The sequence below is a fragment of the Apis mellifera genome, linkage group LG12 (assembly GCF_003254395.2).
Source record: "Apis mellifera strain DH4 linkage group LG12, Amel_HAv3.1, whole genome shotgun sequence".
Lineage (NCBI taxonomy): Eukaryota > Metazoa > Arthropoda > Insecta > Hymenoptera > Apidae > Apis > Apis mellifera.
Genome location: NC_037649.1, coordinates 7924791 through 7945907, shown reverse-complemented (window position 1 = coordinate 7945907; position 21117 = coordinate 7924791). Strand labels below are relative to the sequence as shown.

The 21117-nt window shown below is 29.8% G+C and overlaps 2 protein-coding genes and 1 long non-coding RNA gene across 5 annotated transcripts; 2 read left to right on the top strand and 1 right to left on the bottom strand.

Annotated features, from left to right (window-relative positions):
• Nucleotides 1-1179: 1179 nt before the first annotated feature.
• On the bottom strand, nt 1180-14637 carry LOC724727 (homeobox protein PKNOX2). 3 transcript variants are annotated; one of them, XM_006565195.3, is made up of 8 exons: nt 14325-14637; nt 8215-8324; nt 7815-8124; nt 7170-7370; nt 5917-6208; nt 5414-5545; nt 5044-5243; nt 1180-4861 (listed from the first exon to the last, which is right to left on the bottom strand). In XM_006565195.3, the coding sequence occupies exons 3-8, from the start codon at nt 8121-8123 to the stop codon at nt 4538-4540; spliced, it is 1458 nt and encodes a 485-aa protein (XP_006565258.1). In that variant the 5' UTR covers nt 8124; nt 8215-8324; nt 14325-14637; the 3' UTR covers nt 1180-4537. The 3 variants fall into 3 exon arrangements, with proteins under 3 accessions (XP_006565258.1, XP_006565257.1, XP_001120618.1); XM_006565194.3 differs by lacking the exon at nt 5414-5545 and having other exon boundaries at nt 14325-14635; XM_001120618.5 differs by lacking the exons at nt 5414-5545; nt 14325-14637 and adding an exon at nt 11872-12293.
• Nucleotides 9313-11847, top strand: LOC107965360. The gene is made up of 2 exons (XR_001705234.2): nt 9313-9693; nt 11743-11847. It is a non-coding gene; the product is annotated as an uncharacterized LOC107965360 (long non-coding RNA).
• A 506-nt stretch (nt 14638-15143) lies between the features above and the next one.
• LOC724772 (leucine-rich repeat neuronal protein 1) lies at nt 15144-19602 on the top strand. Its single transcript, XM_001120669.5, has 6 exons — nt 15144-15390; nt 15560-15831; nt 16209-16468; nt 16691-16982; nt 18065-18229; nt 18930-19602. Exons 1-6 carry the CDS (start codon nt 15207-15209, stop codon nt 19251-19253), a joined length of 1497 nt encoding a protein of 498 aa, XP_001120669.2. The 5' UTR covers nt 15144-15206; the 3' UTR covers nt 19254-19602.
• The last annotated feature ends 1515 nt before the right edge of the window (nt 19603-21117 follow it).

Below are 21117 nucleotides of genomic sequence, written 5' to 3'. Positions count from 1 at the left end.
ATGAGACAATATGCGAAATATAATACATTATATATATTCTTAGTATATTAATTATAAAAATTTATAGAAGATAAGCAAATAATTTAAGACAATCAGATATTGAACTTAATTTTAATATGAAAAGATTTGTATTATTATTATTTTTGGTCCATTCCTACTTTTTTAATTATTTTAGAGCTTGCATTTCAATCAATTGATGCAATAATAAATTTGGAATCTGTTCTCATATATTGGAACAGTGAAAAATATTCACATGTTTTGAATTTCAATATTTTTATTTATATTATAAGTATATAATTCGTCCAGTATTTTTGAAATTGTCAATTATAACAAATTTACATCTTTTACTACTCTCCGACTACTTAAAGAAATATATGAAATATTAATTATTTTTTAATTTTTTTTTCAAAATATCAAAATTTTTAAATCATAAGTATATATTCAATAAGAAGTATAGATTGCGGAAAAATTCATAAAAGAACAATATTTGAAACAAGTCTACTACTAAATTTTTTCAATGCAAGCTCTAATTTTTTGTTATTTAATTATTCCTGGCAAATGTATTTATCTATGCATTTGTTTACGAGTTCTTTTGTATTGTATGTTCGTGTTCGTTTATTTTGAATTAATTCATAATTTTCGGTATACAAGTATGAAGTAGGAGGCTGGGCACCGCCCACCGAATTATCACAGTCGTCTGGTGCCGCAGCACATACGTATACGTGGTTCAGCCTTATAACCTACCTCTTAAACTATCATTATTTTATAATTATACTTAGTTAAGAGTGTACAGTATAGTCCCGTACTAGGTGATTGACGCGATACGAACTGATCCTTAGTTCTATTTTTTTACGTAGAGTGCGAATTTATTGCTGGTACTTGTAAATACAAACGACCTAAGTACGAGCGATTGTAGATTTTTTTTTTTTTTTATTAGTTATTGCTTCTATCAAAGACGAAAGCAAAGTAGAAAATAGCATTAAATAATAATATTCTTTCGAGTTAATTTTTTCGTTGATTTTTTTTGTTTGTTTATTTATTTATTTTTTTTTTTTCATAACTTCATCCACAATCGTTCGACCTACTTTTTTTTTCTTCTTTTTTTACTTACATCACTACACCGTATAAGGAGCTATACTGTATAATGAAAGCTGTCTTCAATTGATGATATCGTTTTACTAAGCCTCGATCAACTTGTTTCTTTCCTCTAAAAGTTTCTTTTTTTTTTTTTTAACAGTTTCAAGCAGTTTCAACTATTCGAGTAGAAATCGGTTTGTATCGTACAATGCTCAGAAAAAGCTTGTAAGCTACTAATGGAAGCACCTTGTGCCTGTTCGGCTATGTACATCAATTACATTTCGGGATAAATATAATAAATTCCAATTAATAGCAAAATAAATCTGATTTAAATGTAGGTAGAACTTATAACTTTTTTTTTTTTCTTCTCAACAGATCAAAAATCGTTTAAATTTTTATATTTATTTGCGAGTAAGTATATATTTTGCTATTTTCTCATCATTGCATCCGTAAAATTTAATTTTATCATTTTGTTATATCTTCTTTTTTAACAAGAGAACAATGATCAAAAATCGACTACGTATGCGGACAATTCTCTAATTGTTTCAATCAATGGATTAGCGTTCTCATTTATTAGCCGTATGACTATAGATTATAAATTTCTAGATACGTGTGGCCACGTTAGAAATCAAGAGAGTGCTGTATACTAACATTAATATCGGTATAGTTTATTTAAAAAAATCTTGAATTCATTGGAAACGAATAATATTTTCTTTTTTTTTTTTTTTTTTTAAATTCTCGAATTATTACGCTTATCGATTTCATCTTAAACACATTTTATAAATCTGTAAAATATAATTGTATACACAGAAATAATTTCCATTGCGGCTGTAAAAAATAAAATACACAATATACGATCATTTTTAAATAGATTGAAAGAACGGTAAAAGAAACGGTGAAAATTATTGTTAATCGTTTTCTTCAGGCAATTACATTTCTATATGATGTTTAAATGATTATTTAAAAAATGCTTGTTTCTTTTTTTTTTTTTTCTTTTTCTTCTTCTTTTTAGAATAGCACTTCGAAGGCAGTCAAAGATCTGAGAAGCATATTTGAACAATGTTGAAAATGTGATGGACGGAACGCTTGGAAATAATTAAAGAACAATCGAAGACAAGTATATAGGAAGAGCATATATATATATACATGATTAATCATCATGAAATTTAAAACAATTTCCATTGATTTTTTTTCTTTTTTTAATTAATTAAAAATTACATCTTGCTAAGTATTCAGCACTCGCGATCTGGAGGACACTGTCAGTAAAACGCAACCAATCATATGCAGACAGCGAATGTATGAACACTTACTATCCCTAAGATGGCATGTGTCGAGGATAGACTTTAGACTTTTTTTTTCTCTTGTTGTTGTAAGAGAGTATTATTATTATTATAATCATATTCTTCTTCATTTTTTTCCTCTTGTTTTCTTCTTGGACAATCGCACTAATGTTATTTCCCTTTATCTCTAATAGTTCTTGTATATTGTATATGTACAGCAGTACCACATTTGTTCAACTGCGATACACGCATTATTTTTTTTTTTTTTTTTTAAAGACGACACTTAGAGTTTAAAAATATAATCATCATATATTTAAAGTAGCATTATATTATCATTGTTGTTGTTATCGTTATTAGTCGTAATAGTATTATTATTAATAATAATATTATTGTTATTATTATTATTATTAATTATTATTATTTATTATTTATTATTATTATTATTATTATTATCTTGGAGGGATAGCACTTCGCTATGTCACGACACTGCAGAGCTGAACAAAGACTAAACGCGGAAGTTACCACGCTCTTTAATGGCACGAAGAGTACAAGACCGAGATTGTTACCGTCTTATTGACCGATCATCATAATCATCTATTAATTCATCATGATTTTTTTTTTTTTTTTTTTTTAGAGAGTTAAATTTTTCTTTCACTTTTTCGTTAGTTGGCGATCGATCAGAAAAACATATCTCGTCTATTTTAAATGTAATAGCATAATATCATCATAGCTTATTTTAATTATTTTAGGAAGGGTTGAGAACGACCGTTCATTGCCGTTATTATTATTAAGATTTCTATATTATACATAGTCTCATATGGACGATTTCGATATACGCTATATAGAAAGTACTAAGTATATACAGAAATATTTTTTTTTTTATTTCTGTCAGAACTATTCGAAAGTTAAGTTAACTATATATGAGGCTCTATTGAACCAATAAATAGTCAGACGATGATCTTCGTTTTTTTTTTTTGTTTTTTTTTACTTAAAATTATATAACTATTAGTCTTCCATAATTCATAAATCCGTCCAGAATTTATAAAATAAATGTAATTAATAAAAATTGTTATTTTCGTTTCTTTTTTTTTTTTTTTTTTTTTTTTTTTTCGTAGAAATCATGGTTTGTAATCATGCACTGCTCTTGTTCTGTTTTTTTTTTTATTATTGTTAAACATTGAAAGACGTTTTGCTGTAAAGTCAAGAAAACGCATTTCGAAAGAAATAAAGTCTTGATATAAAAATATATAAACATTAATGTTGAGTTTTTTGTCGTCACCTTAGATTTAACTTTTTCTTCTTTTTTTTTTATCATTTAAACGTTGAGTGTTGAAACGTTTTGTTCATACTCTACACCATATGAAAAGAATGTACATATTACAGGTAAATATGTTTGTTACGACCTCTAACAATCTCTCTTAGTGTAAATATTCAATGTTCTTTTCGAAAAAATAATAATTTGTTCCTACAAATTATCGATATATATATAAGAACCACGCTTTAATTAATTAAACGATGTTCAACAAATAGTCGTAGATCTATGGTTTAATAAATGATACAAATGATAACTTATACTACACACGTAGTATTTTCATTCGTTCATCCTAAACTCTATATTATGCAAATTAACAATCGTTTGAAAAGAAACAATCGCGAGAAACAAAGAAACTATTTTATGGTGAAAAACTGCTACAACGTAGCTTATTTATCAACGATTCTAAATAAAACTGATTAAATAACAATCCTAAGTTTCATCATATTCAAAAATTTGCTTTCTAAATCGATCGATGAATCTTTTTCCGTATCGTGATCATATATATTGTTCTTGCGGACAATATGGCGGGAGAAAAAGAAAAAGGAAAAAAGAGGAGAACATATTTGATAATTCGAATTATACAATATTTCTTTTCAATCTTTTCTCTCGGACCGTAGTTAATGTAGAGATAATGACGCTTAAAAAAACGCTAAGATGCTCCACGGATAGAGAAGGAGATCGAAGAAACTATCGGGTCCGATAAGAGAGCGTGATAACCTCGACCGATAATACCCTTGATTTTCGCGAGAATAATTACGTATTTGACAGTTAAAGCGAAATCTATTCTCGAATACCTTAATACTGTAATGAGCAACTGGATTTGAAGGTACCGTAAAGAGGTTGATTGATCGATGATCGACAGAGGTCAGTGAAGATCATCTTCATCGCTATCATTACCATCTTTCGATCTATCGGCACCTCCCTCACCGTCGCTGGAGCCTGAATCGCTCCCAGAGTCTTCAGATTGCCAGCCGCCTCCTTGCTGTTGTTGCACGTGTTGATGTTGCACCACGTGCTTTGATACTTTGTGACGTTTTCCAGCGCGTTGCACCGAATCCGCCCCGGCACCATCCAGCATCGGCTGAAGAATTCGTCGACGAGCATTGATGAACCAGTTATTAACTTGTAATAACGTTAAGTTCGTTTGACTTGCAATTTGACGTTTCTCATCCTCCGTGGGATATGGGTGCTATATGGAATAACGAATGTGAATATATTTTTCTTTTATTTTTATTTTATTCTACAATGTAACAGAAGTAACTAGTAGCAGTAGTATATAGCACAATTTCGTTCGTATATCATTGAAGAAGATATATATATAATTACAAATTATAAATTGAATGTTAATGATTGAATAAAAATTATACTTACAACTAAATGTTCAAAAAGCCAAGTTCGCATAATGCTCGTAGCTTGTTTAGGTAAGACACCTCGTTTTTGTCTTCCCTTTTTAACGCTACTATGATTACCTCCGTGACTACTACTGTGATTGGAAATAGCAGTACCAGTGCCACACACTTCGTCTTCGTCTTCGCTTGGTGCAGGTGAAGGAGAACCCGCCACAGTGATATCTAAGCATAATAAACAGGATATATTTATTACGGTGGAAGAACGAAAATGATATTTCTTTCATTAATTTCAGATATTACGTTAGTTTAATTCACATTTTTAATTAGTAATAATTAATAATTCAAGAATGAAAACATTAGTCATCGGTAAGGAAGAACCAAGTTCATCTAACCAAAATACTTTTCATCATTCGCATCTCCGACATCGACGTATTCATTTTCACGCTCTTGTAAAGCAAGAAGGCCCCAATAGCCAGCCTCTTCTAAATATATTCTGTCGCCAATATTCACATAGTCCATATCATCTATAATCGTAAGTTGATAATTCTTACGTTTAAATCAACATCTTTAATTTTCTTTTTTTAAGCTCAACAATTTTTGGCGTTACAATCAAAAAATATTATTCAAAAGTGTTATATTAATTAATTATCAAATAAACTGTATTAAAAACCTTTTTCTGAAGCAATTTCCTAATTGCAAAATCTTATTTCAACAAACTATGCAAAATAATTCAAAGGAATTTCCAATCATCCAACATCTAATGTAAGATGAGAAGAATAATTCCAAACACTGAGGAAAGAATAAAGAAAAAAATTAATAAAAAGAAGAAGCAACAGTTTAAAAAAAAAAATTACTCATTAATAGTAAAAGATCAAAAGTAATTAAATAAACTTACCTTGACCAAGATACATATCGTTGACTGGCGCACAGGAATGAGCACCGATCTGCGAAAGGGGTGTACTTCCATGTACCGTAGAAGGTGATAGAGGATCGTCATGGTCTTGACTGGAGGATCTGTTTGAGCGTTGAGCAGTGGAAGATGATCGCACCGACGACGGCCTGTCGTTACCGGTTTCCTCTTGCGCAGCCAACTGACTCGCACCACCGTTCTCCGACAGGATATCACCTCTGCTCACTCTGAATCCGTTAGCTCCCGACTCAACATCATTGCCTGTAGAAGACAGCACCTGGGAAATATATGTCGCAACTAGCCGTCAGAGAGCAGGGGTGGGGTTCTATGATATTTTGAGCGATGCGCAAGTATCACTCATTTTCTTTTTTTCTTTTAAAATAATTATTTTAAAAGCAAATATTTTAAAATTAATGTCTGATCCAAGTACATGTCAAATTTATTATTAGAATTGTTTTGATTAATGATTTATATATGTATATATATGTATATATATATATATATATATATATATATATATATATATATATATATATATATATATATATATATATATATATATATATATATATATATATATATATATATATATATATATATATATAAATCACTTAGAAACTGTTCTTATCTAAAGAATTTATAACATGCTGTTAATTTTGGAATAATTTAATGAAAATTTAAAGAAAGATAAAAAAGAATTGGGAAACATTTACAGTCTTTTATATAGGTATTGAACAATTTGAGAATTCATAAAGAATCTATTACATATGGCATATAATAAATAGTTATGTATTTACAAAAATGCTAAATACTAAATATAATATAAAAACTAAATATTTTCTTTTATTACTTGTTATCATTAGAGTGATCAAAATTTCCCCCTCAATCAATACTTTGTTAACTACCATTAAAATACACAAAACTTAGATCAGAATTATTTACAAGAGTTAATCATTCAAGCAATATTTCTATTATTATTTTATAATTTGATAGTCCAACTCTTGTTATTTTAAAAATGTAACTTATATAATTATACAAGGTGTACAAGGTAGTAATGTTAATGAAAAAAGAAAACTTAGATTTAGTTACAGTTTCAACTTAAAGAATTAAAAACAGAGGCAAAGACAGCGTTTCGAGATTATATTCGCGATTCTTGCGCATTACTAAAAAAAGGATAACTACTTAGGTGAAGGGGGAAACAGGCTAGGCCGTTTTACACGTTCAAAATAATATCTAACCTGCAAAGGACTGCTCCCGTTGCTGCCACTCGATGGACCCATATCGTGTCCATGGTGACTGTAATCGCTGCGCAGCAGATTCTCGCTTTGCATCTTGCCCTTCAGGCATGTGATGTATCTGTTGCAAAAGTCCTTGCACAGTTCCTGCACTTTTTCCAGTTCGAGTAGATGAATTCGTAGCACCTGTATCGCCTTGATCATCTACGTTGGCAGGGGCACAAAACAATATAGACGAGTGAACGATTTTCTTTTCATATCGAATTGCGTAGCATCGCTTATTATTTTTTCTTTGTTTTGCAAAAAAAAATTCGATTCTTTTTTTCGAATTTAAATAATTTTCTTAACGTCTAGAGATTTTACTTTAAACAATTTTTAATTTTAATTCTAAACTGGATATGTATATAATAAATTTTTTTTTCAGAAATATAAATATAAATAAATATATATATTAAATTTTCTTAAAAGGAAGTAATAAATTGAGTTTTTTAACGATAAACAATTTGTTATTAATAACAATATTAATATCTTAATGATCCTTTTACTCTATTTTTCTTTTAAAAAACTTTACCATTATTGTTGCTTTAAATTCAGTTTTCAAAGAATTATAATGAAATATTTCAAAATTAAATTATTCAAGAGACTCACTAAACCGTCAATTTCTGGGTCATTGATCAGAAATGGCTTTCGGTCTCTTTCTTGGTGTTGGACGAAGGCCTGTATGTCCATGTTGAAACTTTCGGACGTTGAGTTGTCCGAGCTCTGAGTAGCTTGTTCGCATCTTTCGAAAAGTAACGCGAGCAATGGAAAGAGGGGATGTTTGTACACTGCCCTCTTGTCTGCTTCGAATTGAGCCTGATCTTGATGAGTTGTGTAATCGGCAACCCCACTTGCAGGGTCCTGATCGTAGCCAGGAGTCACCATTGCTAGCGCCACGGCGGTGCTACCCTCTTGCATTCTGCATTATCAATATGATCGAATCATTATCTCTCCCTTTTCAAAATTAAATTTTTCTAACATAGAAAACTTTTATAGAACTTGTATATACCTATCATTCCTGTCTAGCAGCTTCCATCGTTGCTCAGCTCCTCCGAAGTCTCTTATATTTGAATGTTCTTTGATTTATTTTCAATTCTTCCGGTAATTTAGAAAATTATACTAAAACAAGAAAGAAAGAAATGAAAAATATTAAATCCAATATTATTATAAAATTAAAAGAATCAATTTATATAAGATAAGATTAAATTTCTAATTGTTTCTAATTGTTGAATATTCCAATAGAATATTCCAATTTGAAAAATAAAATATATCGTAAAAAAAATAACAGGATAAAAATATCGTATATTTTATAAAATATTCTTGCGTATTTCGAGTAGAGATGAGCCAGAGAGCGAAGGGAAAAAAAAGAAAGAGAGACGGAGAAGGAGGGAATCGTCGTGGCACGAAGAACCAAACGATGCGCGGCACTGCATTTAAATGTCATCGTTAGACGGTCTCAACACCATCAGCACTGTTGCTGGCACTAGTTCTGCTTCCCATTCCGAACGTTCCTTTTGAATTTCCCCCAATCCCCATACACGTTCCCTCGGTATGAATAAATAAAATACTGCAACACACCACAGGCTGACAAGACGATAGATCGAAAAATCGTAGTTACGAGCAATGCGGGAGAGGAAAAAAAAAAAAGTGCTAATAATTGAATTAGGATAATATAATTATCCGGGTCAACTTTTACTGTAAAAAGTCATGGCAATGTTTATATATATATTTTGTCTTATTCAAAGAATTTCTCGAAAGATAATCTTTTTTTTTTGATTCTAAGAAAAATGTTTTCATATAAGGTTATATTTGCATTTTATAAGAGTAATTATTTTAAGATAAGATTAATTATATGTTATGTAAAGTGAGATTGAAATTGTACTTTATATAATAAAACTAATATATATATATCATATTTGTAACAATTTTTGTTTGTTTAAGAAATATGTAAAATTGTTTTTAATTTTTCTAACGAAGAAAAAATAAATTATCTATTTATAGACAACAATTATAAACAATAAAATATATAATAAAAATAAAAAATTAAATATTTTATATACACTTTAGTCTTGCATAGAAATATGTAATATTTATTTTATAAAAATTTACTTAGTATACAATTTTTAAATCTAAAACTAATAAAAAAAAAATACGCAAAGAATATTCGCAATAGAGAAAGAATTGCATTCTTTTTCAAGTAATAAAAAAAAAATTATACTCGTGACATTTTATCAAAACTTCTTGTGATGGAATAGTGTATCAAAAGATGAGTGAGCGAAAGTATCGATATACAAGAAGAGTTAGATATATTAAAGGGAATACCACGAGGTGGCGTCTGAGGCGATAGAAAAAGGAGCTGGACAGAGGTACCATTACTTGCAAGTGGTGCTTTGAACACACTCGCGTCTTTCCGTTAAACCCGATATTTATTGTGCCAGTCGCCTCTCTCATCGCTTTCATTTAAAAATATTATCGCTGACGGTGAATGGTCAGTATGGTTCATTTTCACGACAGTATCTACACATCGAAACAGCCTTAACGCATTTAAACTTGTTTTTTTCCTTTCCTTCTTCATATATATATTTTTTTTCTATTTCATTCATATAACGAATTTGAACTTTTATTTAAATATTTATAATAATTATAATTTTTTTATAGATATATATATTTATACTATTATTGCTATTACTAGAAAATAAAATTATATATTATTATTCCTTTAAATATTTTCCATGGTAATAATGTTGTGTTCTGCCAACCGTATTTATCGTTCATCAGGAATTTTAACTATCGCTTTGTTATTTCTTTAATTAATTTTTTAATTATTTTAATTTTATACTTGAATACTAAAGAAATATATACATTAATAATTGGTAAAAGATTCCTTATATTGCGAGAAATAAACAGTGCTACCAACATTTTATTAAAAAATTAAATTAATCAAATATCATTAAAAAAAATTTTAACAAACAAAATTAAACATAAAAATTAAATATAAAAATACTTCGAATAATCTGTATCAACTGAAATATTGTTATTTTACATATATTTTAGTAACATTTTAGATATTATAACTGATTAATAAATTTAATGTTTTTATTTATACTATTGAATTTTAGTTATTTATAATATCAATACAAAATTTGTAGAAATTAAAAATATATATTTTAAATTTATTTAATATAACTTTTAATATAAGAAAAAATTACTTTAAATATAAATAAATATTTTTTTCTTTTTATACTTTTTTGCAAAAATTTAAAAAATTCGAAAATTTTCTAAAAATAGTTTATTGTTTATAATTATATCAATTAATATCGATTTAAAATTAAAAGCTGATAAATATTAAATATGAAATACAATATAATGTATGTAATGTAAATAATATATATAAAAAAATATTAATAAATAACAAAAAATAAAAAGAAGAAAGTATGAGAAATGGAAGCATATTTTTTTTGATCGAAATATCAATAAAAAAAAAATCGAGTAAGAATTTAAAACCATTTTGAAGTCACGTGTTGTGAATCAAAATGAGACCGTTATTAATTCAAATGAAATGGATTGGCGGAAACTACGTAATGGCGTATATGTATTTTGCTCACGCGATTTGCTGTATAACTCGTTCAACGTGTTGATTTTTTGTACCGACCTAATAATTACTGTGACACTGAAGCTATAAGTAACATATAATTAGAAGTAATCAAAGAATGAAAGATTATAATTTAACCTGGTAAAGAAGCATGAAATTGACGTGTTAATTTGTTAAAAGAATTTACTCTTATTTAAGTATAATAACAAAAAAATAACAATAATTATTTAAAAATTATTCTTCTTTCTTTTATTTATTTATTTTTTTAATATTTTTAAAAAGTTAAATTAAAATAATCATTAAAAATTTAAATAATGAAATAATATTATTAAAATTGTAAACGAATAAAAAAATATTAAATAGAAAAATTTGGAAACTATGTATTTTAAAGTAACATTTCATCCCTATAGAACAAAGTAATGACATAGCAGCAATGAAACGTGTCTTTACGAGCGTAAATAAGAGGAGAAACAAATCTTTAACCCTTAAGTGCCAGAGCTATAGTAGTTGGTTAGAACATAGTGATCATTTTCGAACATAAGAAAATACTTAAATTCTATTAAGTATATACATCCGTGGCCAAATATTTGTATAAACCTATTTTACTGTTTCTCACTTTTGACATCTTAATTTATAATATTATTATAATTTTTTATTACCATCATTAACCTATGAATCAAAATTAAAAAAAAAAGATAGATAAATAAAAATTATATTTTCCATGAAAAATTTACTCTGAATCAAACAAAACCATATTTATTCGTAAATCCAATGCTAAATATTTATATTAATAGAGTATAAAACATTATTTTCAATTGGATTAAAAAAATATTTTTAATTGGAAAATATACTTTAAAACTCATTTATATATACGTATAATGAGAACTTTTTTTTTCAATACTAAATTTATATAATCTTATTTTTCTCCTTGTTTATTATATGTAGACATCAGAAAGCATCGGCAAAAACATTTCGTTATAAGAAACGTTTAACGTGCACACATACCGGTCTGGCACCGAAAGAGTTAATTATGACAAAGATGGTATCCCGTGGGCAAGCGGACTTGTTTACTACCTGTCAGTCATCGGCGTATTAAAACCGGCGTCGTGACGGGCAACAACACCGTGGTAGAAAGAGATGTGAGTTAAAGAACGGCACGGAATCGGTAGTGGGCGTTAATATGAAGCCAGAAGTCGTTTTTCTTTCTCCCTTTCATCGCGAGCCTAACACGAGATAGTCGAACTGTCAGTCAAACGTTCGATAACCAATGGTCGACGATCCCTACTACAGCACGCCGAGGAAGAATCATTTTCATGCGAAGAGGGCGTAGCAAAAACTACAAGAGGCCACCGCTGCCGACGGCGCCGATGCCTCACTGCTGCGCAACGCTCTACCTATAGGGTGCTCGATAAAATTTCTGCGGGAAATTCGAGTTTGTTTTACTACTTCTTTCGTGGCACGTATTTTACAGAATCCTGTAATTTATATGGGAATATGGCTAAAACAAAATTCCTTATTGATACATTTAATTTAATATGATATATAAAATGAAGTTAAAAATATTTTTACTTTTTTGTTACGTGAAAATTCATTTTGACACTCTGATATTTCAAAATGTAAAAAAGTTACATCTATAAGAATATGTACATGAAATAAATAATATCGAAAAGTATAAAAAAAAAATTAATCAAATATTGTATTTAATAATTTTATATTTTAATGCATTTAAAATATTAAAATATAATTTGTTTGTTTTAAAAAATATATAAACGAACTAAAGATTAGATAATAATATAAAATATTTTTTGATATTTAATAAATTCTTTAAAATACTACTTTAACTTATAAATATTAGTTTGTATAGAAAATTATTACCTGTATAATAATTTTTAAATAATTTTCTTTCTTTTTTTTACAATTATATTTAATTATATTTAAGATAAAAAATTGAAACGAGTAAATCTTACGTGTGATGAAAGAGAAATTTAAATTTATTGATTTTATTTTTAAAGTTTATAACAATTTTTGCAAAGTAATCATAAACGATCAACTTTATTTTCTATAATTTTGTTATGCACGATTGTTATGGAAAAGAAATTATTCCTTCGGAATTTATATTCCTTTTACATTAAATGATAATTAAATTTTTTTTTAATGTAAAGAAATTCACTGCACATTTTTTTTTTTTTTTTTTTAAATATATTTCAAATATTTTAAATATATTATTATATATTTAAAATTTATAATATTATTTAATTCATGTGACTAGAGATTTTTTTATTAAATTAATTGTTCAAAAAATATAATTAATCTATTGTATTATTTTTCACTTAAGTAAAAATTGAATCACAATATTATAGTATAATTTGATTCATCGAATATATAGCACACGCTATAAGATAATAATGATACCTCATTGCAGCATCTTTGTCACTCTTTTTTTTCACAACAAATTCTTTGAACGATTTCAACCGGTTTTCTTAATACGATGTAAACACCGATTTTCTCGTTTCACCAGGGATACGCTTACGTTGCAAAGCTCGGAGTTTATCGTTTGACGTAATTCGCTTAGGACGAATTATTCCATTCTAAATGGAAACGCAAACAACTTGACTATGCAACATATAGCTATTACCAATATGAGGTTAAATAGTTCGGTAATAGTATCCGAATTAAATATCATTTGTATTTATTTCCAAGTATATTTTGATTTTCATTCTAGTTACAATAATCGTTATATATTTAAATAACGAAAACGTACGATAGTTAAATTGATTTGTTTAAACAAATATTTAATTTGTTGACTAATAATTGATTTGATTAAAAATATTTATAAGAAATATCGTAGAATAATAAAAATAATAATACATCTTCGTGTTAAAATTCCCGCCTCTTATTTTACAATTGACAATACCAATAAACGATCTTACGATAATTGGTTAAATTCTTTTTAAAACGTGATGTTACGTATATCTATTATACGAGTTATATAAATATTCATCGAGTATATATTCATTGTTAAATAATTAATTCTTTTAAATAAATTTATTACAATTTATTTAAATTATCGCTTAAATAAATATGTTTTCGAAAACATAAATTTATGCAGCAATTGTTCATTGTATATATTTCAAAACAATAAGAAAGAAAAGAAAGAAAGTGTTTATAATATGCACTATTGCAATAGATAACGAATATCAACTGAGAACCAGTTGATAGTGGGCTTCAGTCGCATGGTGTGCATGATGTCATTTGAAAAAGTCGCTCTTTGAAAGACTCTTAACAATATCGATCGTATCAATCCGCAATTCTGTCAAGGCAGACCGCGAGGAATGGGCGTTCACTGGAGGGCATTGCGCACAAAACAAGTTTTTCGCTTGTATCGGCGCACCAGGAATGAATAAACGAACCTAACCTCACAATTCACAGGTGCACGGTCCAGCGGGAATTAGGTTGATCGAACGATGTATCGAAACAGCTGTTTGCATGACAGTATTCGAGAAAAGATTTATTTTTTAACCACTTACCGTGCAAAAAAATCTCGCCCAGATAAAACTTGCAGGAACAAAACAACACCGTCCACCACTTTTATTTTTCGAAGATATTTCGGTCGGCGTGTCTGACTAGTCGAAAACTAATTTCCTTTTCGTCCACGTGATACTTCCTGGCTCGATGATAAACGTATATCGATGCCGATCCAACGATCACATGCGCGTCAACACAAATCCTTCTGTTTACTACTATTCACGCCGTACAATAAATTAAAGTAATCGGACATTTTTCAACATGCTCCTCCACAATCCTGTCTACTCCTTCCACTGACACGTCTTTTATGACGTCATCGATTCAATACTTTTCGCGAAGGTTTCTCCTCTTCATTGATACACTAACTCCGCAGCAGATGGCGACACTAATGCGATTATCGGTTCATTCAAGTGTCGCTCAAATTAAAGCGCGATATTTAAATTTATCGTGAAAAAAATTATATACACTAATAATTTATCGAATGTATTCGTTTCATATATTAATTTATAATTTCATTAATGACGTTATTAAAATAAGAAAAAACAAAGAAATAACTGTATCAACAGTAATTATATTTATACGGATATCGTTATAATTGTATGATAAAATATTTCATTCTTTACTTCAATTTTTTTTTTTACATATTGAAAAAATGAAAACGTTCGATATTCAAATAAAAAATATATTGATACAAAATACATCCTCGTTAAATTAAAATTATAATAACTGTATATATTATAAAAATGAATTAAAAGGATTGAAGCGATGAGTAACGATCAACGATATCTTATCATTGCTCTTCTTATCAGAATACTTGATTTGATACAGGAAAGGTCTCGCATTCACAGTGTAAGATTCTACCGGCACGGATTTCGTGAGAAATCATGGATTACCGTTTTTTCATTATTTTTATTTTCATCTTTTCGACAAATGTCAAGTGCCAAAAATCAACCTCCGTTGAAGACACCAAAATTAATAATGCAACAAAAAAAATTGAAAATGTACCGACAAAGGAGAAAATACCTACGATTAAACTTCCAAATTTGTGCACCGTATGCAAATGTACAGGTAATTAATTTGTCAATCAAATAATCATCGCGTGTTATTGATTATTAATCGTATTTACATTCACAATAAATAAACAAATAAATAAATAAATAAATTCGTTCGAAAAAAAAAAAAAGAAACGTAAGCAATAATAATGTACAGAAAAAAAAAATCAATGTTTTCGTATCAGATGACATCATAGATTGCGATAAAAGAAATTTGACGTACCACTTCCAATATTCCCAATGGCCGAACAAATCTATGAAAGTGGTATCGTTCGAGGAGAATTCGTTGGTTCACGTGAAATCGTTCCCGGCAATAGAGATCAGGAAATTGATATTAAGGAAGAACAAAATCACCAAGATCGATAACAGCGCCTTCAAGAGGATAATCAATCTGACCGAATTGGATCTAAGCCATAATCAACTCACGACAGAAAATTTGCAACCCCAAGTGTTTGAGGTAATACATTCACTTTTATGTATAAACGATTCTTTCTTCTTCTTTTTTTTCATTCGTCTAATCGAAATTCGACGAGGATTGGCGCAATCTTTCATTACTCACTCGATCGTTAATTCTTGAAAAATACAGCGACAAGATAAATCAATTATCAATATTGACTTGTTGATCTGATATATATAATCTAATATTTTTTTATATATTAACTGAAACTTTAATTTTTAAATTAAAAATATTTTAAATTATGATTATCTTGAATCACATTAGCGACAAGTTGTCGTTTATTTGGCTCAAGAAGCAATTTTCCTGAAGAGAATCATTTATTTTTATCATCTTCGATATAATAATTGTGACAATTCGTTTGAACATAATTTTTTCAGGGTAAATTTTCACCGGATAGTTACGAACCGTTGGAGAATCTGGTAATTTTAAATTTGGCCGATAACATGCTTCACTCGTTGCATCATGATCTGTTCGAGCACACGACGAACATAAAAGTATTGGATCTTTCTGGAAATCTATTCTCAATTCTCGACAGCCGCTCGATCATAGCGATCAGCTCTCTTCCGAATTTGGAAGAGTTGAACTTGAGTTACTGTGGGCTGAAGACAATTCCGGAAACATCGTTCTACACATCCAAGTAAATAACACGTTTTAACAATAATCTATAGTATAGATAAAACGATAGAGATTTGATTTCGACCGATAATAGATTAGCCAGTGATAAGAAAATATCGTAATGAAAATTTTGTTGTTTAAATATCTCTAAACATTTCTCTTTCTCGATATATAATATAAAATCATCTCAGTGCAATTATCGATTCTATTTATCTGATTTAAATTTGAACCGTTTAATTTAAAGGAATCTTAAGAAGCTGAACTTGAGCGGGAATCAGCTGACGATTGTGCCGAGCGCTCTCAAAGAGGCAACGTCCCTGGAGAACCTGTACATGGATGAAAATCCGATTCAGATTATCGATCCGGAGCACTCGTTCCCAAAAATGATTAAGCTGAAAGAGTTGAGCCTGTGCTGCATGCCACATTTGACAATAGTTGGATCGGGCTCCTTCTCGAAATTGACATCGCTCGAGCATCTTCGAATACAAAATTGTCCAAAACTGGAATCGATCCACCAAAACGCTCTTTCGTCATGGGTAACTCTACAATCCTTGATACTTTAACATAATATTTTTTTCGTGGGTTAAACGAAGCTTAGATAGATCAATTCAGATTCATAATAATTCGATCATTTCTTGTATATGTTGGAAAATATTGTTTCTGGGAACGAAGGATTTCTAATATTCGTTTGAGTTATTATTAAAGAAAGAATGAGAAAGATGGGTGGATAAAGAATAGTTTATTAATTAATTATTGATTTCTGTAAAATTATTAAAATTGTTAATGACAACAAGGATATATATTAGAATTGTATCGATCGATATTCTTATTCTTTCGCTTCTTCTCTAGTTGAAGAAGAATTAAATAAAATAAAAAAAAAAAAGATATCATATTTATTACAATTACGAAATTATCGTGTAGGATAATAATTCTATGGAAACAGTGAAATCATATCGATCGATATATTTTTATTCTTTCGCTTCTTCTTTTTAAAGTTGAAGAAGAATTAAACAAAATAAAGAAAAAAAGATATTATATTTATTACACGAAATTATCGTATAGGATAATAATTCTACAGAAATAGTGAATCGTATTGATCGATATTCTTATTCTTTCGCTTCCTCTTTTTAAAGTTGAAGAAGAATTAAATAAAATAAAGAAAAAAAGATATCATATTTATTACAATTACGAAATTATCGTGTAGGATAATAATTCTGGGAAACAGTGAATCGTATCGATCAATATTCTTATTCTTTCGCTTCCTCTTTTTAAAGTTGAAGAAGAATTAAATAAAATAAAGAAAATTATATTTATTACAATTACAAAATTATCATGTAGGATAATAATTCTACGGAAACAGTGAATCGTATCGATCGATATATTCTTATTCTTTCGCTTCTTCTTTTTAAAGTTGAAGAAGAATTAAACAAAATAAAGAAAAAAAGATATTATATTTATTACAATTACAAAATTATCGTGTAGGATAATAATTCTACGGAAACAGTGAATATATCGATCGATATATTCTTATTCTTTCGCTTCCTCTTTTTAAAGTTGAAGAAGAATTAAATAAAATAAAGAAAATTATATTTATTACGATTACGAAATTGTCGTGTAGGATAATAATTCTACGGAAACAGTGTGGCCGCCACTTAAGAGGCTCGATTTATCGGATAACGCCCTGCGATATTTGCCTCAGCTATTGATATCAAGGTGGGATTGGCTCGAAAAATTGGATCTGACGAACAACAAATGGAGCTGCGATTGCGATAATGAATATCTGGTAAGTTCTGGAAAAATCTACAATACCCTGTTCAACCAGCGGATCAATCTATCCGATTCTTTTCACATCGACCTCTTCCATCATCATCGTTTTAATCATAATATTTTAATTAAAAAATATGATTTTGATTGGAATTTCATCCCAATTCACAATTCGATCAAAAGAGTTCTTTCATATTATAAATTGAAATCGAAAAATATTTTCGTAATATCCTTCCCGAATCGAATTGAAAACAAAAGAATATTTCTTTTTTTAATATCGTCTAGCTAGCTTGCTTCGTATATTTGATCTTGTTTCGAAAAACAAAAAAAAGAAGAGAAACCTGCGAAAAACCTTTCACTGAAAGTATTCGAATTACATTGATAATACGCGTTCAAATTGAAAAAGTTAAGCAACCTGCTCCGCAATATCGCCTGCCTTTTCACGATTGACGTCACTCCGCCATCTTCGAATACAAAACTCGATCGTTGTTTACTCGATATATACACTTCGTCGAACAATTTTCCAAATCCTTTTTCATTTTCCGCCAAAACGGAATTACCAATCGAATTTATCATTCTTCATCAATTTATCAAAAATAATTATATATTCCATTTCAAAGACCATTATATCCAATATATCCAAGTCAAATCGTATCGTGAATACCTCGACTCTCTTTCGAGTTGGAAAGACTTCTGAAGAAAACTTCTCTCTGTTCCAGATCAACGTTTTGCTGCCAACGTACGGGAAAAGGTTGATGGGCGAAGAAATGAAGAGGCTGGTGTGCGCGGCACCGCCCGAGCACGAGGGTGAAAATCTGACGTCGTTGTTCGATCGAAGCCTACGCTGCCTGGATCTGTACAACGCGAGGCCGGAAAAAGACGCGATGATCCTCGTGGGTATATTGATCGGTATATTGTTCGCGATTCCGGTCTGCCTCACCACCCTCGTGCTCTGGCGCCGCGGTTTCTTCTTCTGCGGCAGTTCCGGCCCGGCCAGTTTCTCCCGAGCATTTTACAAAAGGACCATTAACGAAGAAATTTGAACCTCTCTCTCTCTTTGCTTCGAAGAATTTGATGATGAGAGGATCGATTTGGATGTAATCGTTATAGAAGGAGGAATGAAGATAATTGAAAGGGAAGAGTTATTAGAATAAAGAATAAGATTTCGATCGTTCAGATTGATATGTAAGATTGATATACAGAGTTACAATATATAATATAAACGTTGGAGATGGAAGGAGAAAATTTTATATTTTGTACGCCGTGGATTTTAATTTATGTAATAAGATGTAGCGATAAGATTAAGCGAATTTAATTATTACACGTGTGTTATACGTATATATTTTTATAACGATGCAATGTCTCAATAAATTAGATCTAGAAACAATAAAATCATGTATATAATCCTTTCCTTCAATTAATAAACCCTTGTATTCTCTCGAGAAAAAAGAAGAAGAAAAATCTAATCTGCGTACAAATTGCACTTATCAATTAACAACTTCTCTCTTCACGATATATAAAGAATTCCTCTTTGCAAAACCTAACCTAATATTTTGTGTGTTATACATATATATATTATAACGATGCAATGTCTCAATAAATTAGATCTAGAAACGATAAAATCACGTGTATATAATCCTTTCCTTCAATTAATAAATTTGCGTTCTCTCCAGAAAAAAGAAGAAGAAAAATCTAAATTTCTGCGTACAAATTTCACAGAATATTATCAATTAACAACTTCCTTCTCTCTTCACGATATATAAAGAATTCCTCCTTGCAAAACCTAACCTAATATTTTGTGTGTTATACATATATATTTTTATAACGATGTAATGTCTCAATAAATTAGATCTAGAAACAATAAAATCACGTGTATATAATCCTTTCCTTCGGTTAATAAACCCTTGTATTCTCTCGAGAAAAAAGAAGAAGAAAAATCTAATCTGCGTACAAATTGCACAGAATATTATCAATTAACAACTTCTCTCTTCACGATTCATAAAGAATTCTTCCTTGCAAAACCTAACCTAATATTTTGTGTGTTATACATATATATATTATAACGATGCAATGTCTCAATAAATTAGATCTAGAAACGATAAAATCACGTGTATATAATTCTTTCCTTCAGTTAATAAATCCTTGTATTCTCTCGAGAAGAAAGAAGAAGAAAAATCTAATCTGCGTACAAATTGCACAGAATATTATCAATTAACGACTTCCTTCTCTCTTTACGATATATAAAGAATTCCTTCTTGCAAAACCTAACCTAATATTTTTATCTCCACATTTTTAATAATTCCTGTAATAATCGCTTCCCTTCCACGAAAGAAAAACACGCACCTCTCCTCCCCCCAAAAAAAAAAAAATCTCTCGACAACGATGAAACGATAGATCCGATCCCTCGAGCCAGCCTCGTTTTTCGCTCTAACAAGTCCCCGGAGGATCGGTTTAGAGAGCTGCGCGGCTAATCGCAGTTTCCGGCTACGCGTTGCTCTCTTCGGTTTCGACGCAACAACCTAGCTCGAAGCTTTGGATTTCTGGCTTTAACGTCGACGTCGACGCTGAGGAGAGAAGGGAGAGAAGGGGGCGGTTGTCGAGGAGGAGGCGAGCGTGTTGCGAGGGAACATGGACGTGGAACGGTTGAATGGACACTCGCCCGTAACACAATTACCGGGGATGTTAATTTACCCAATAATCGCGGAAGCAACCCTCCCCCTACTCCCCCGTCTAAATGCCGGCACGCGCCACTTCCCCCTCTGTCGCCGCCTAAAATACAGAGGATATATCCGGGGGAGGAGGGAGGAGGGAGGAGGGGGAGAAATGCGGGGTTTTACGGACGATTGTCGACGTCGTTACGCGAACGTTTTGCCAAACAGGTCGGGCGGGAAAGGAAACGTTTGGAAA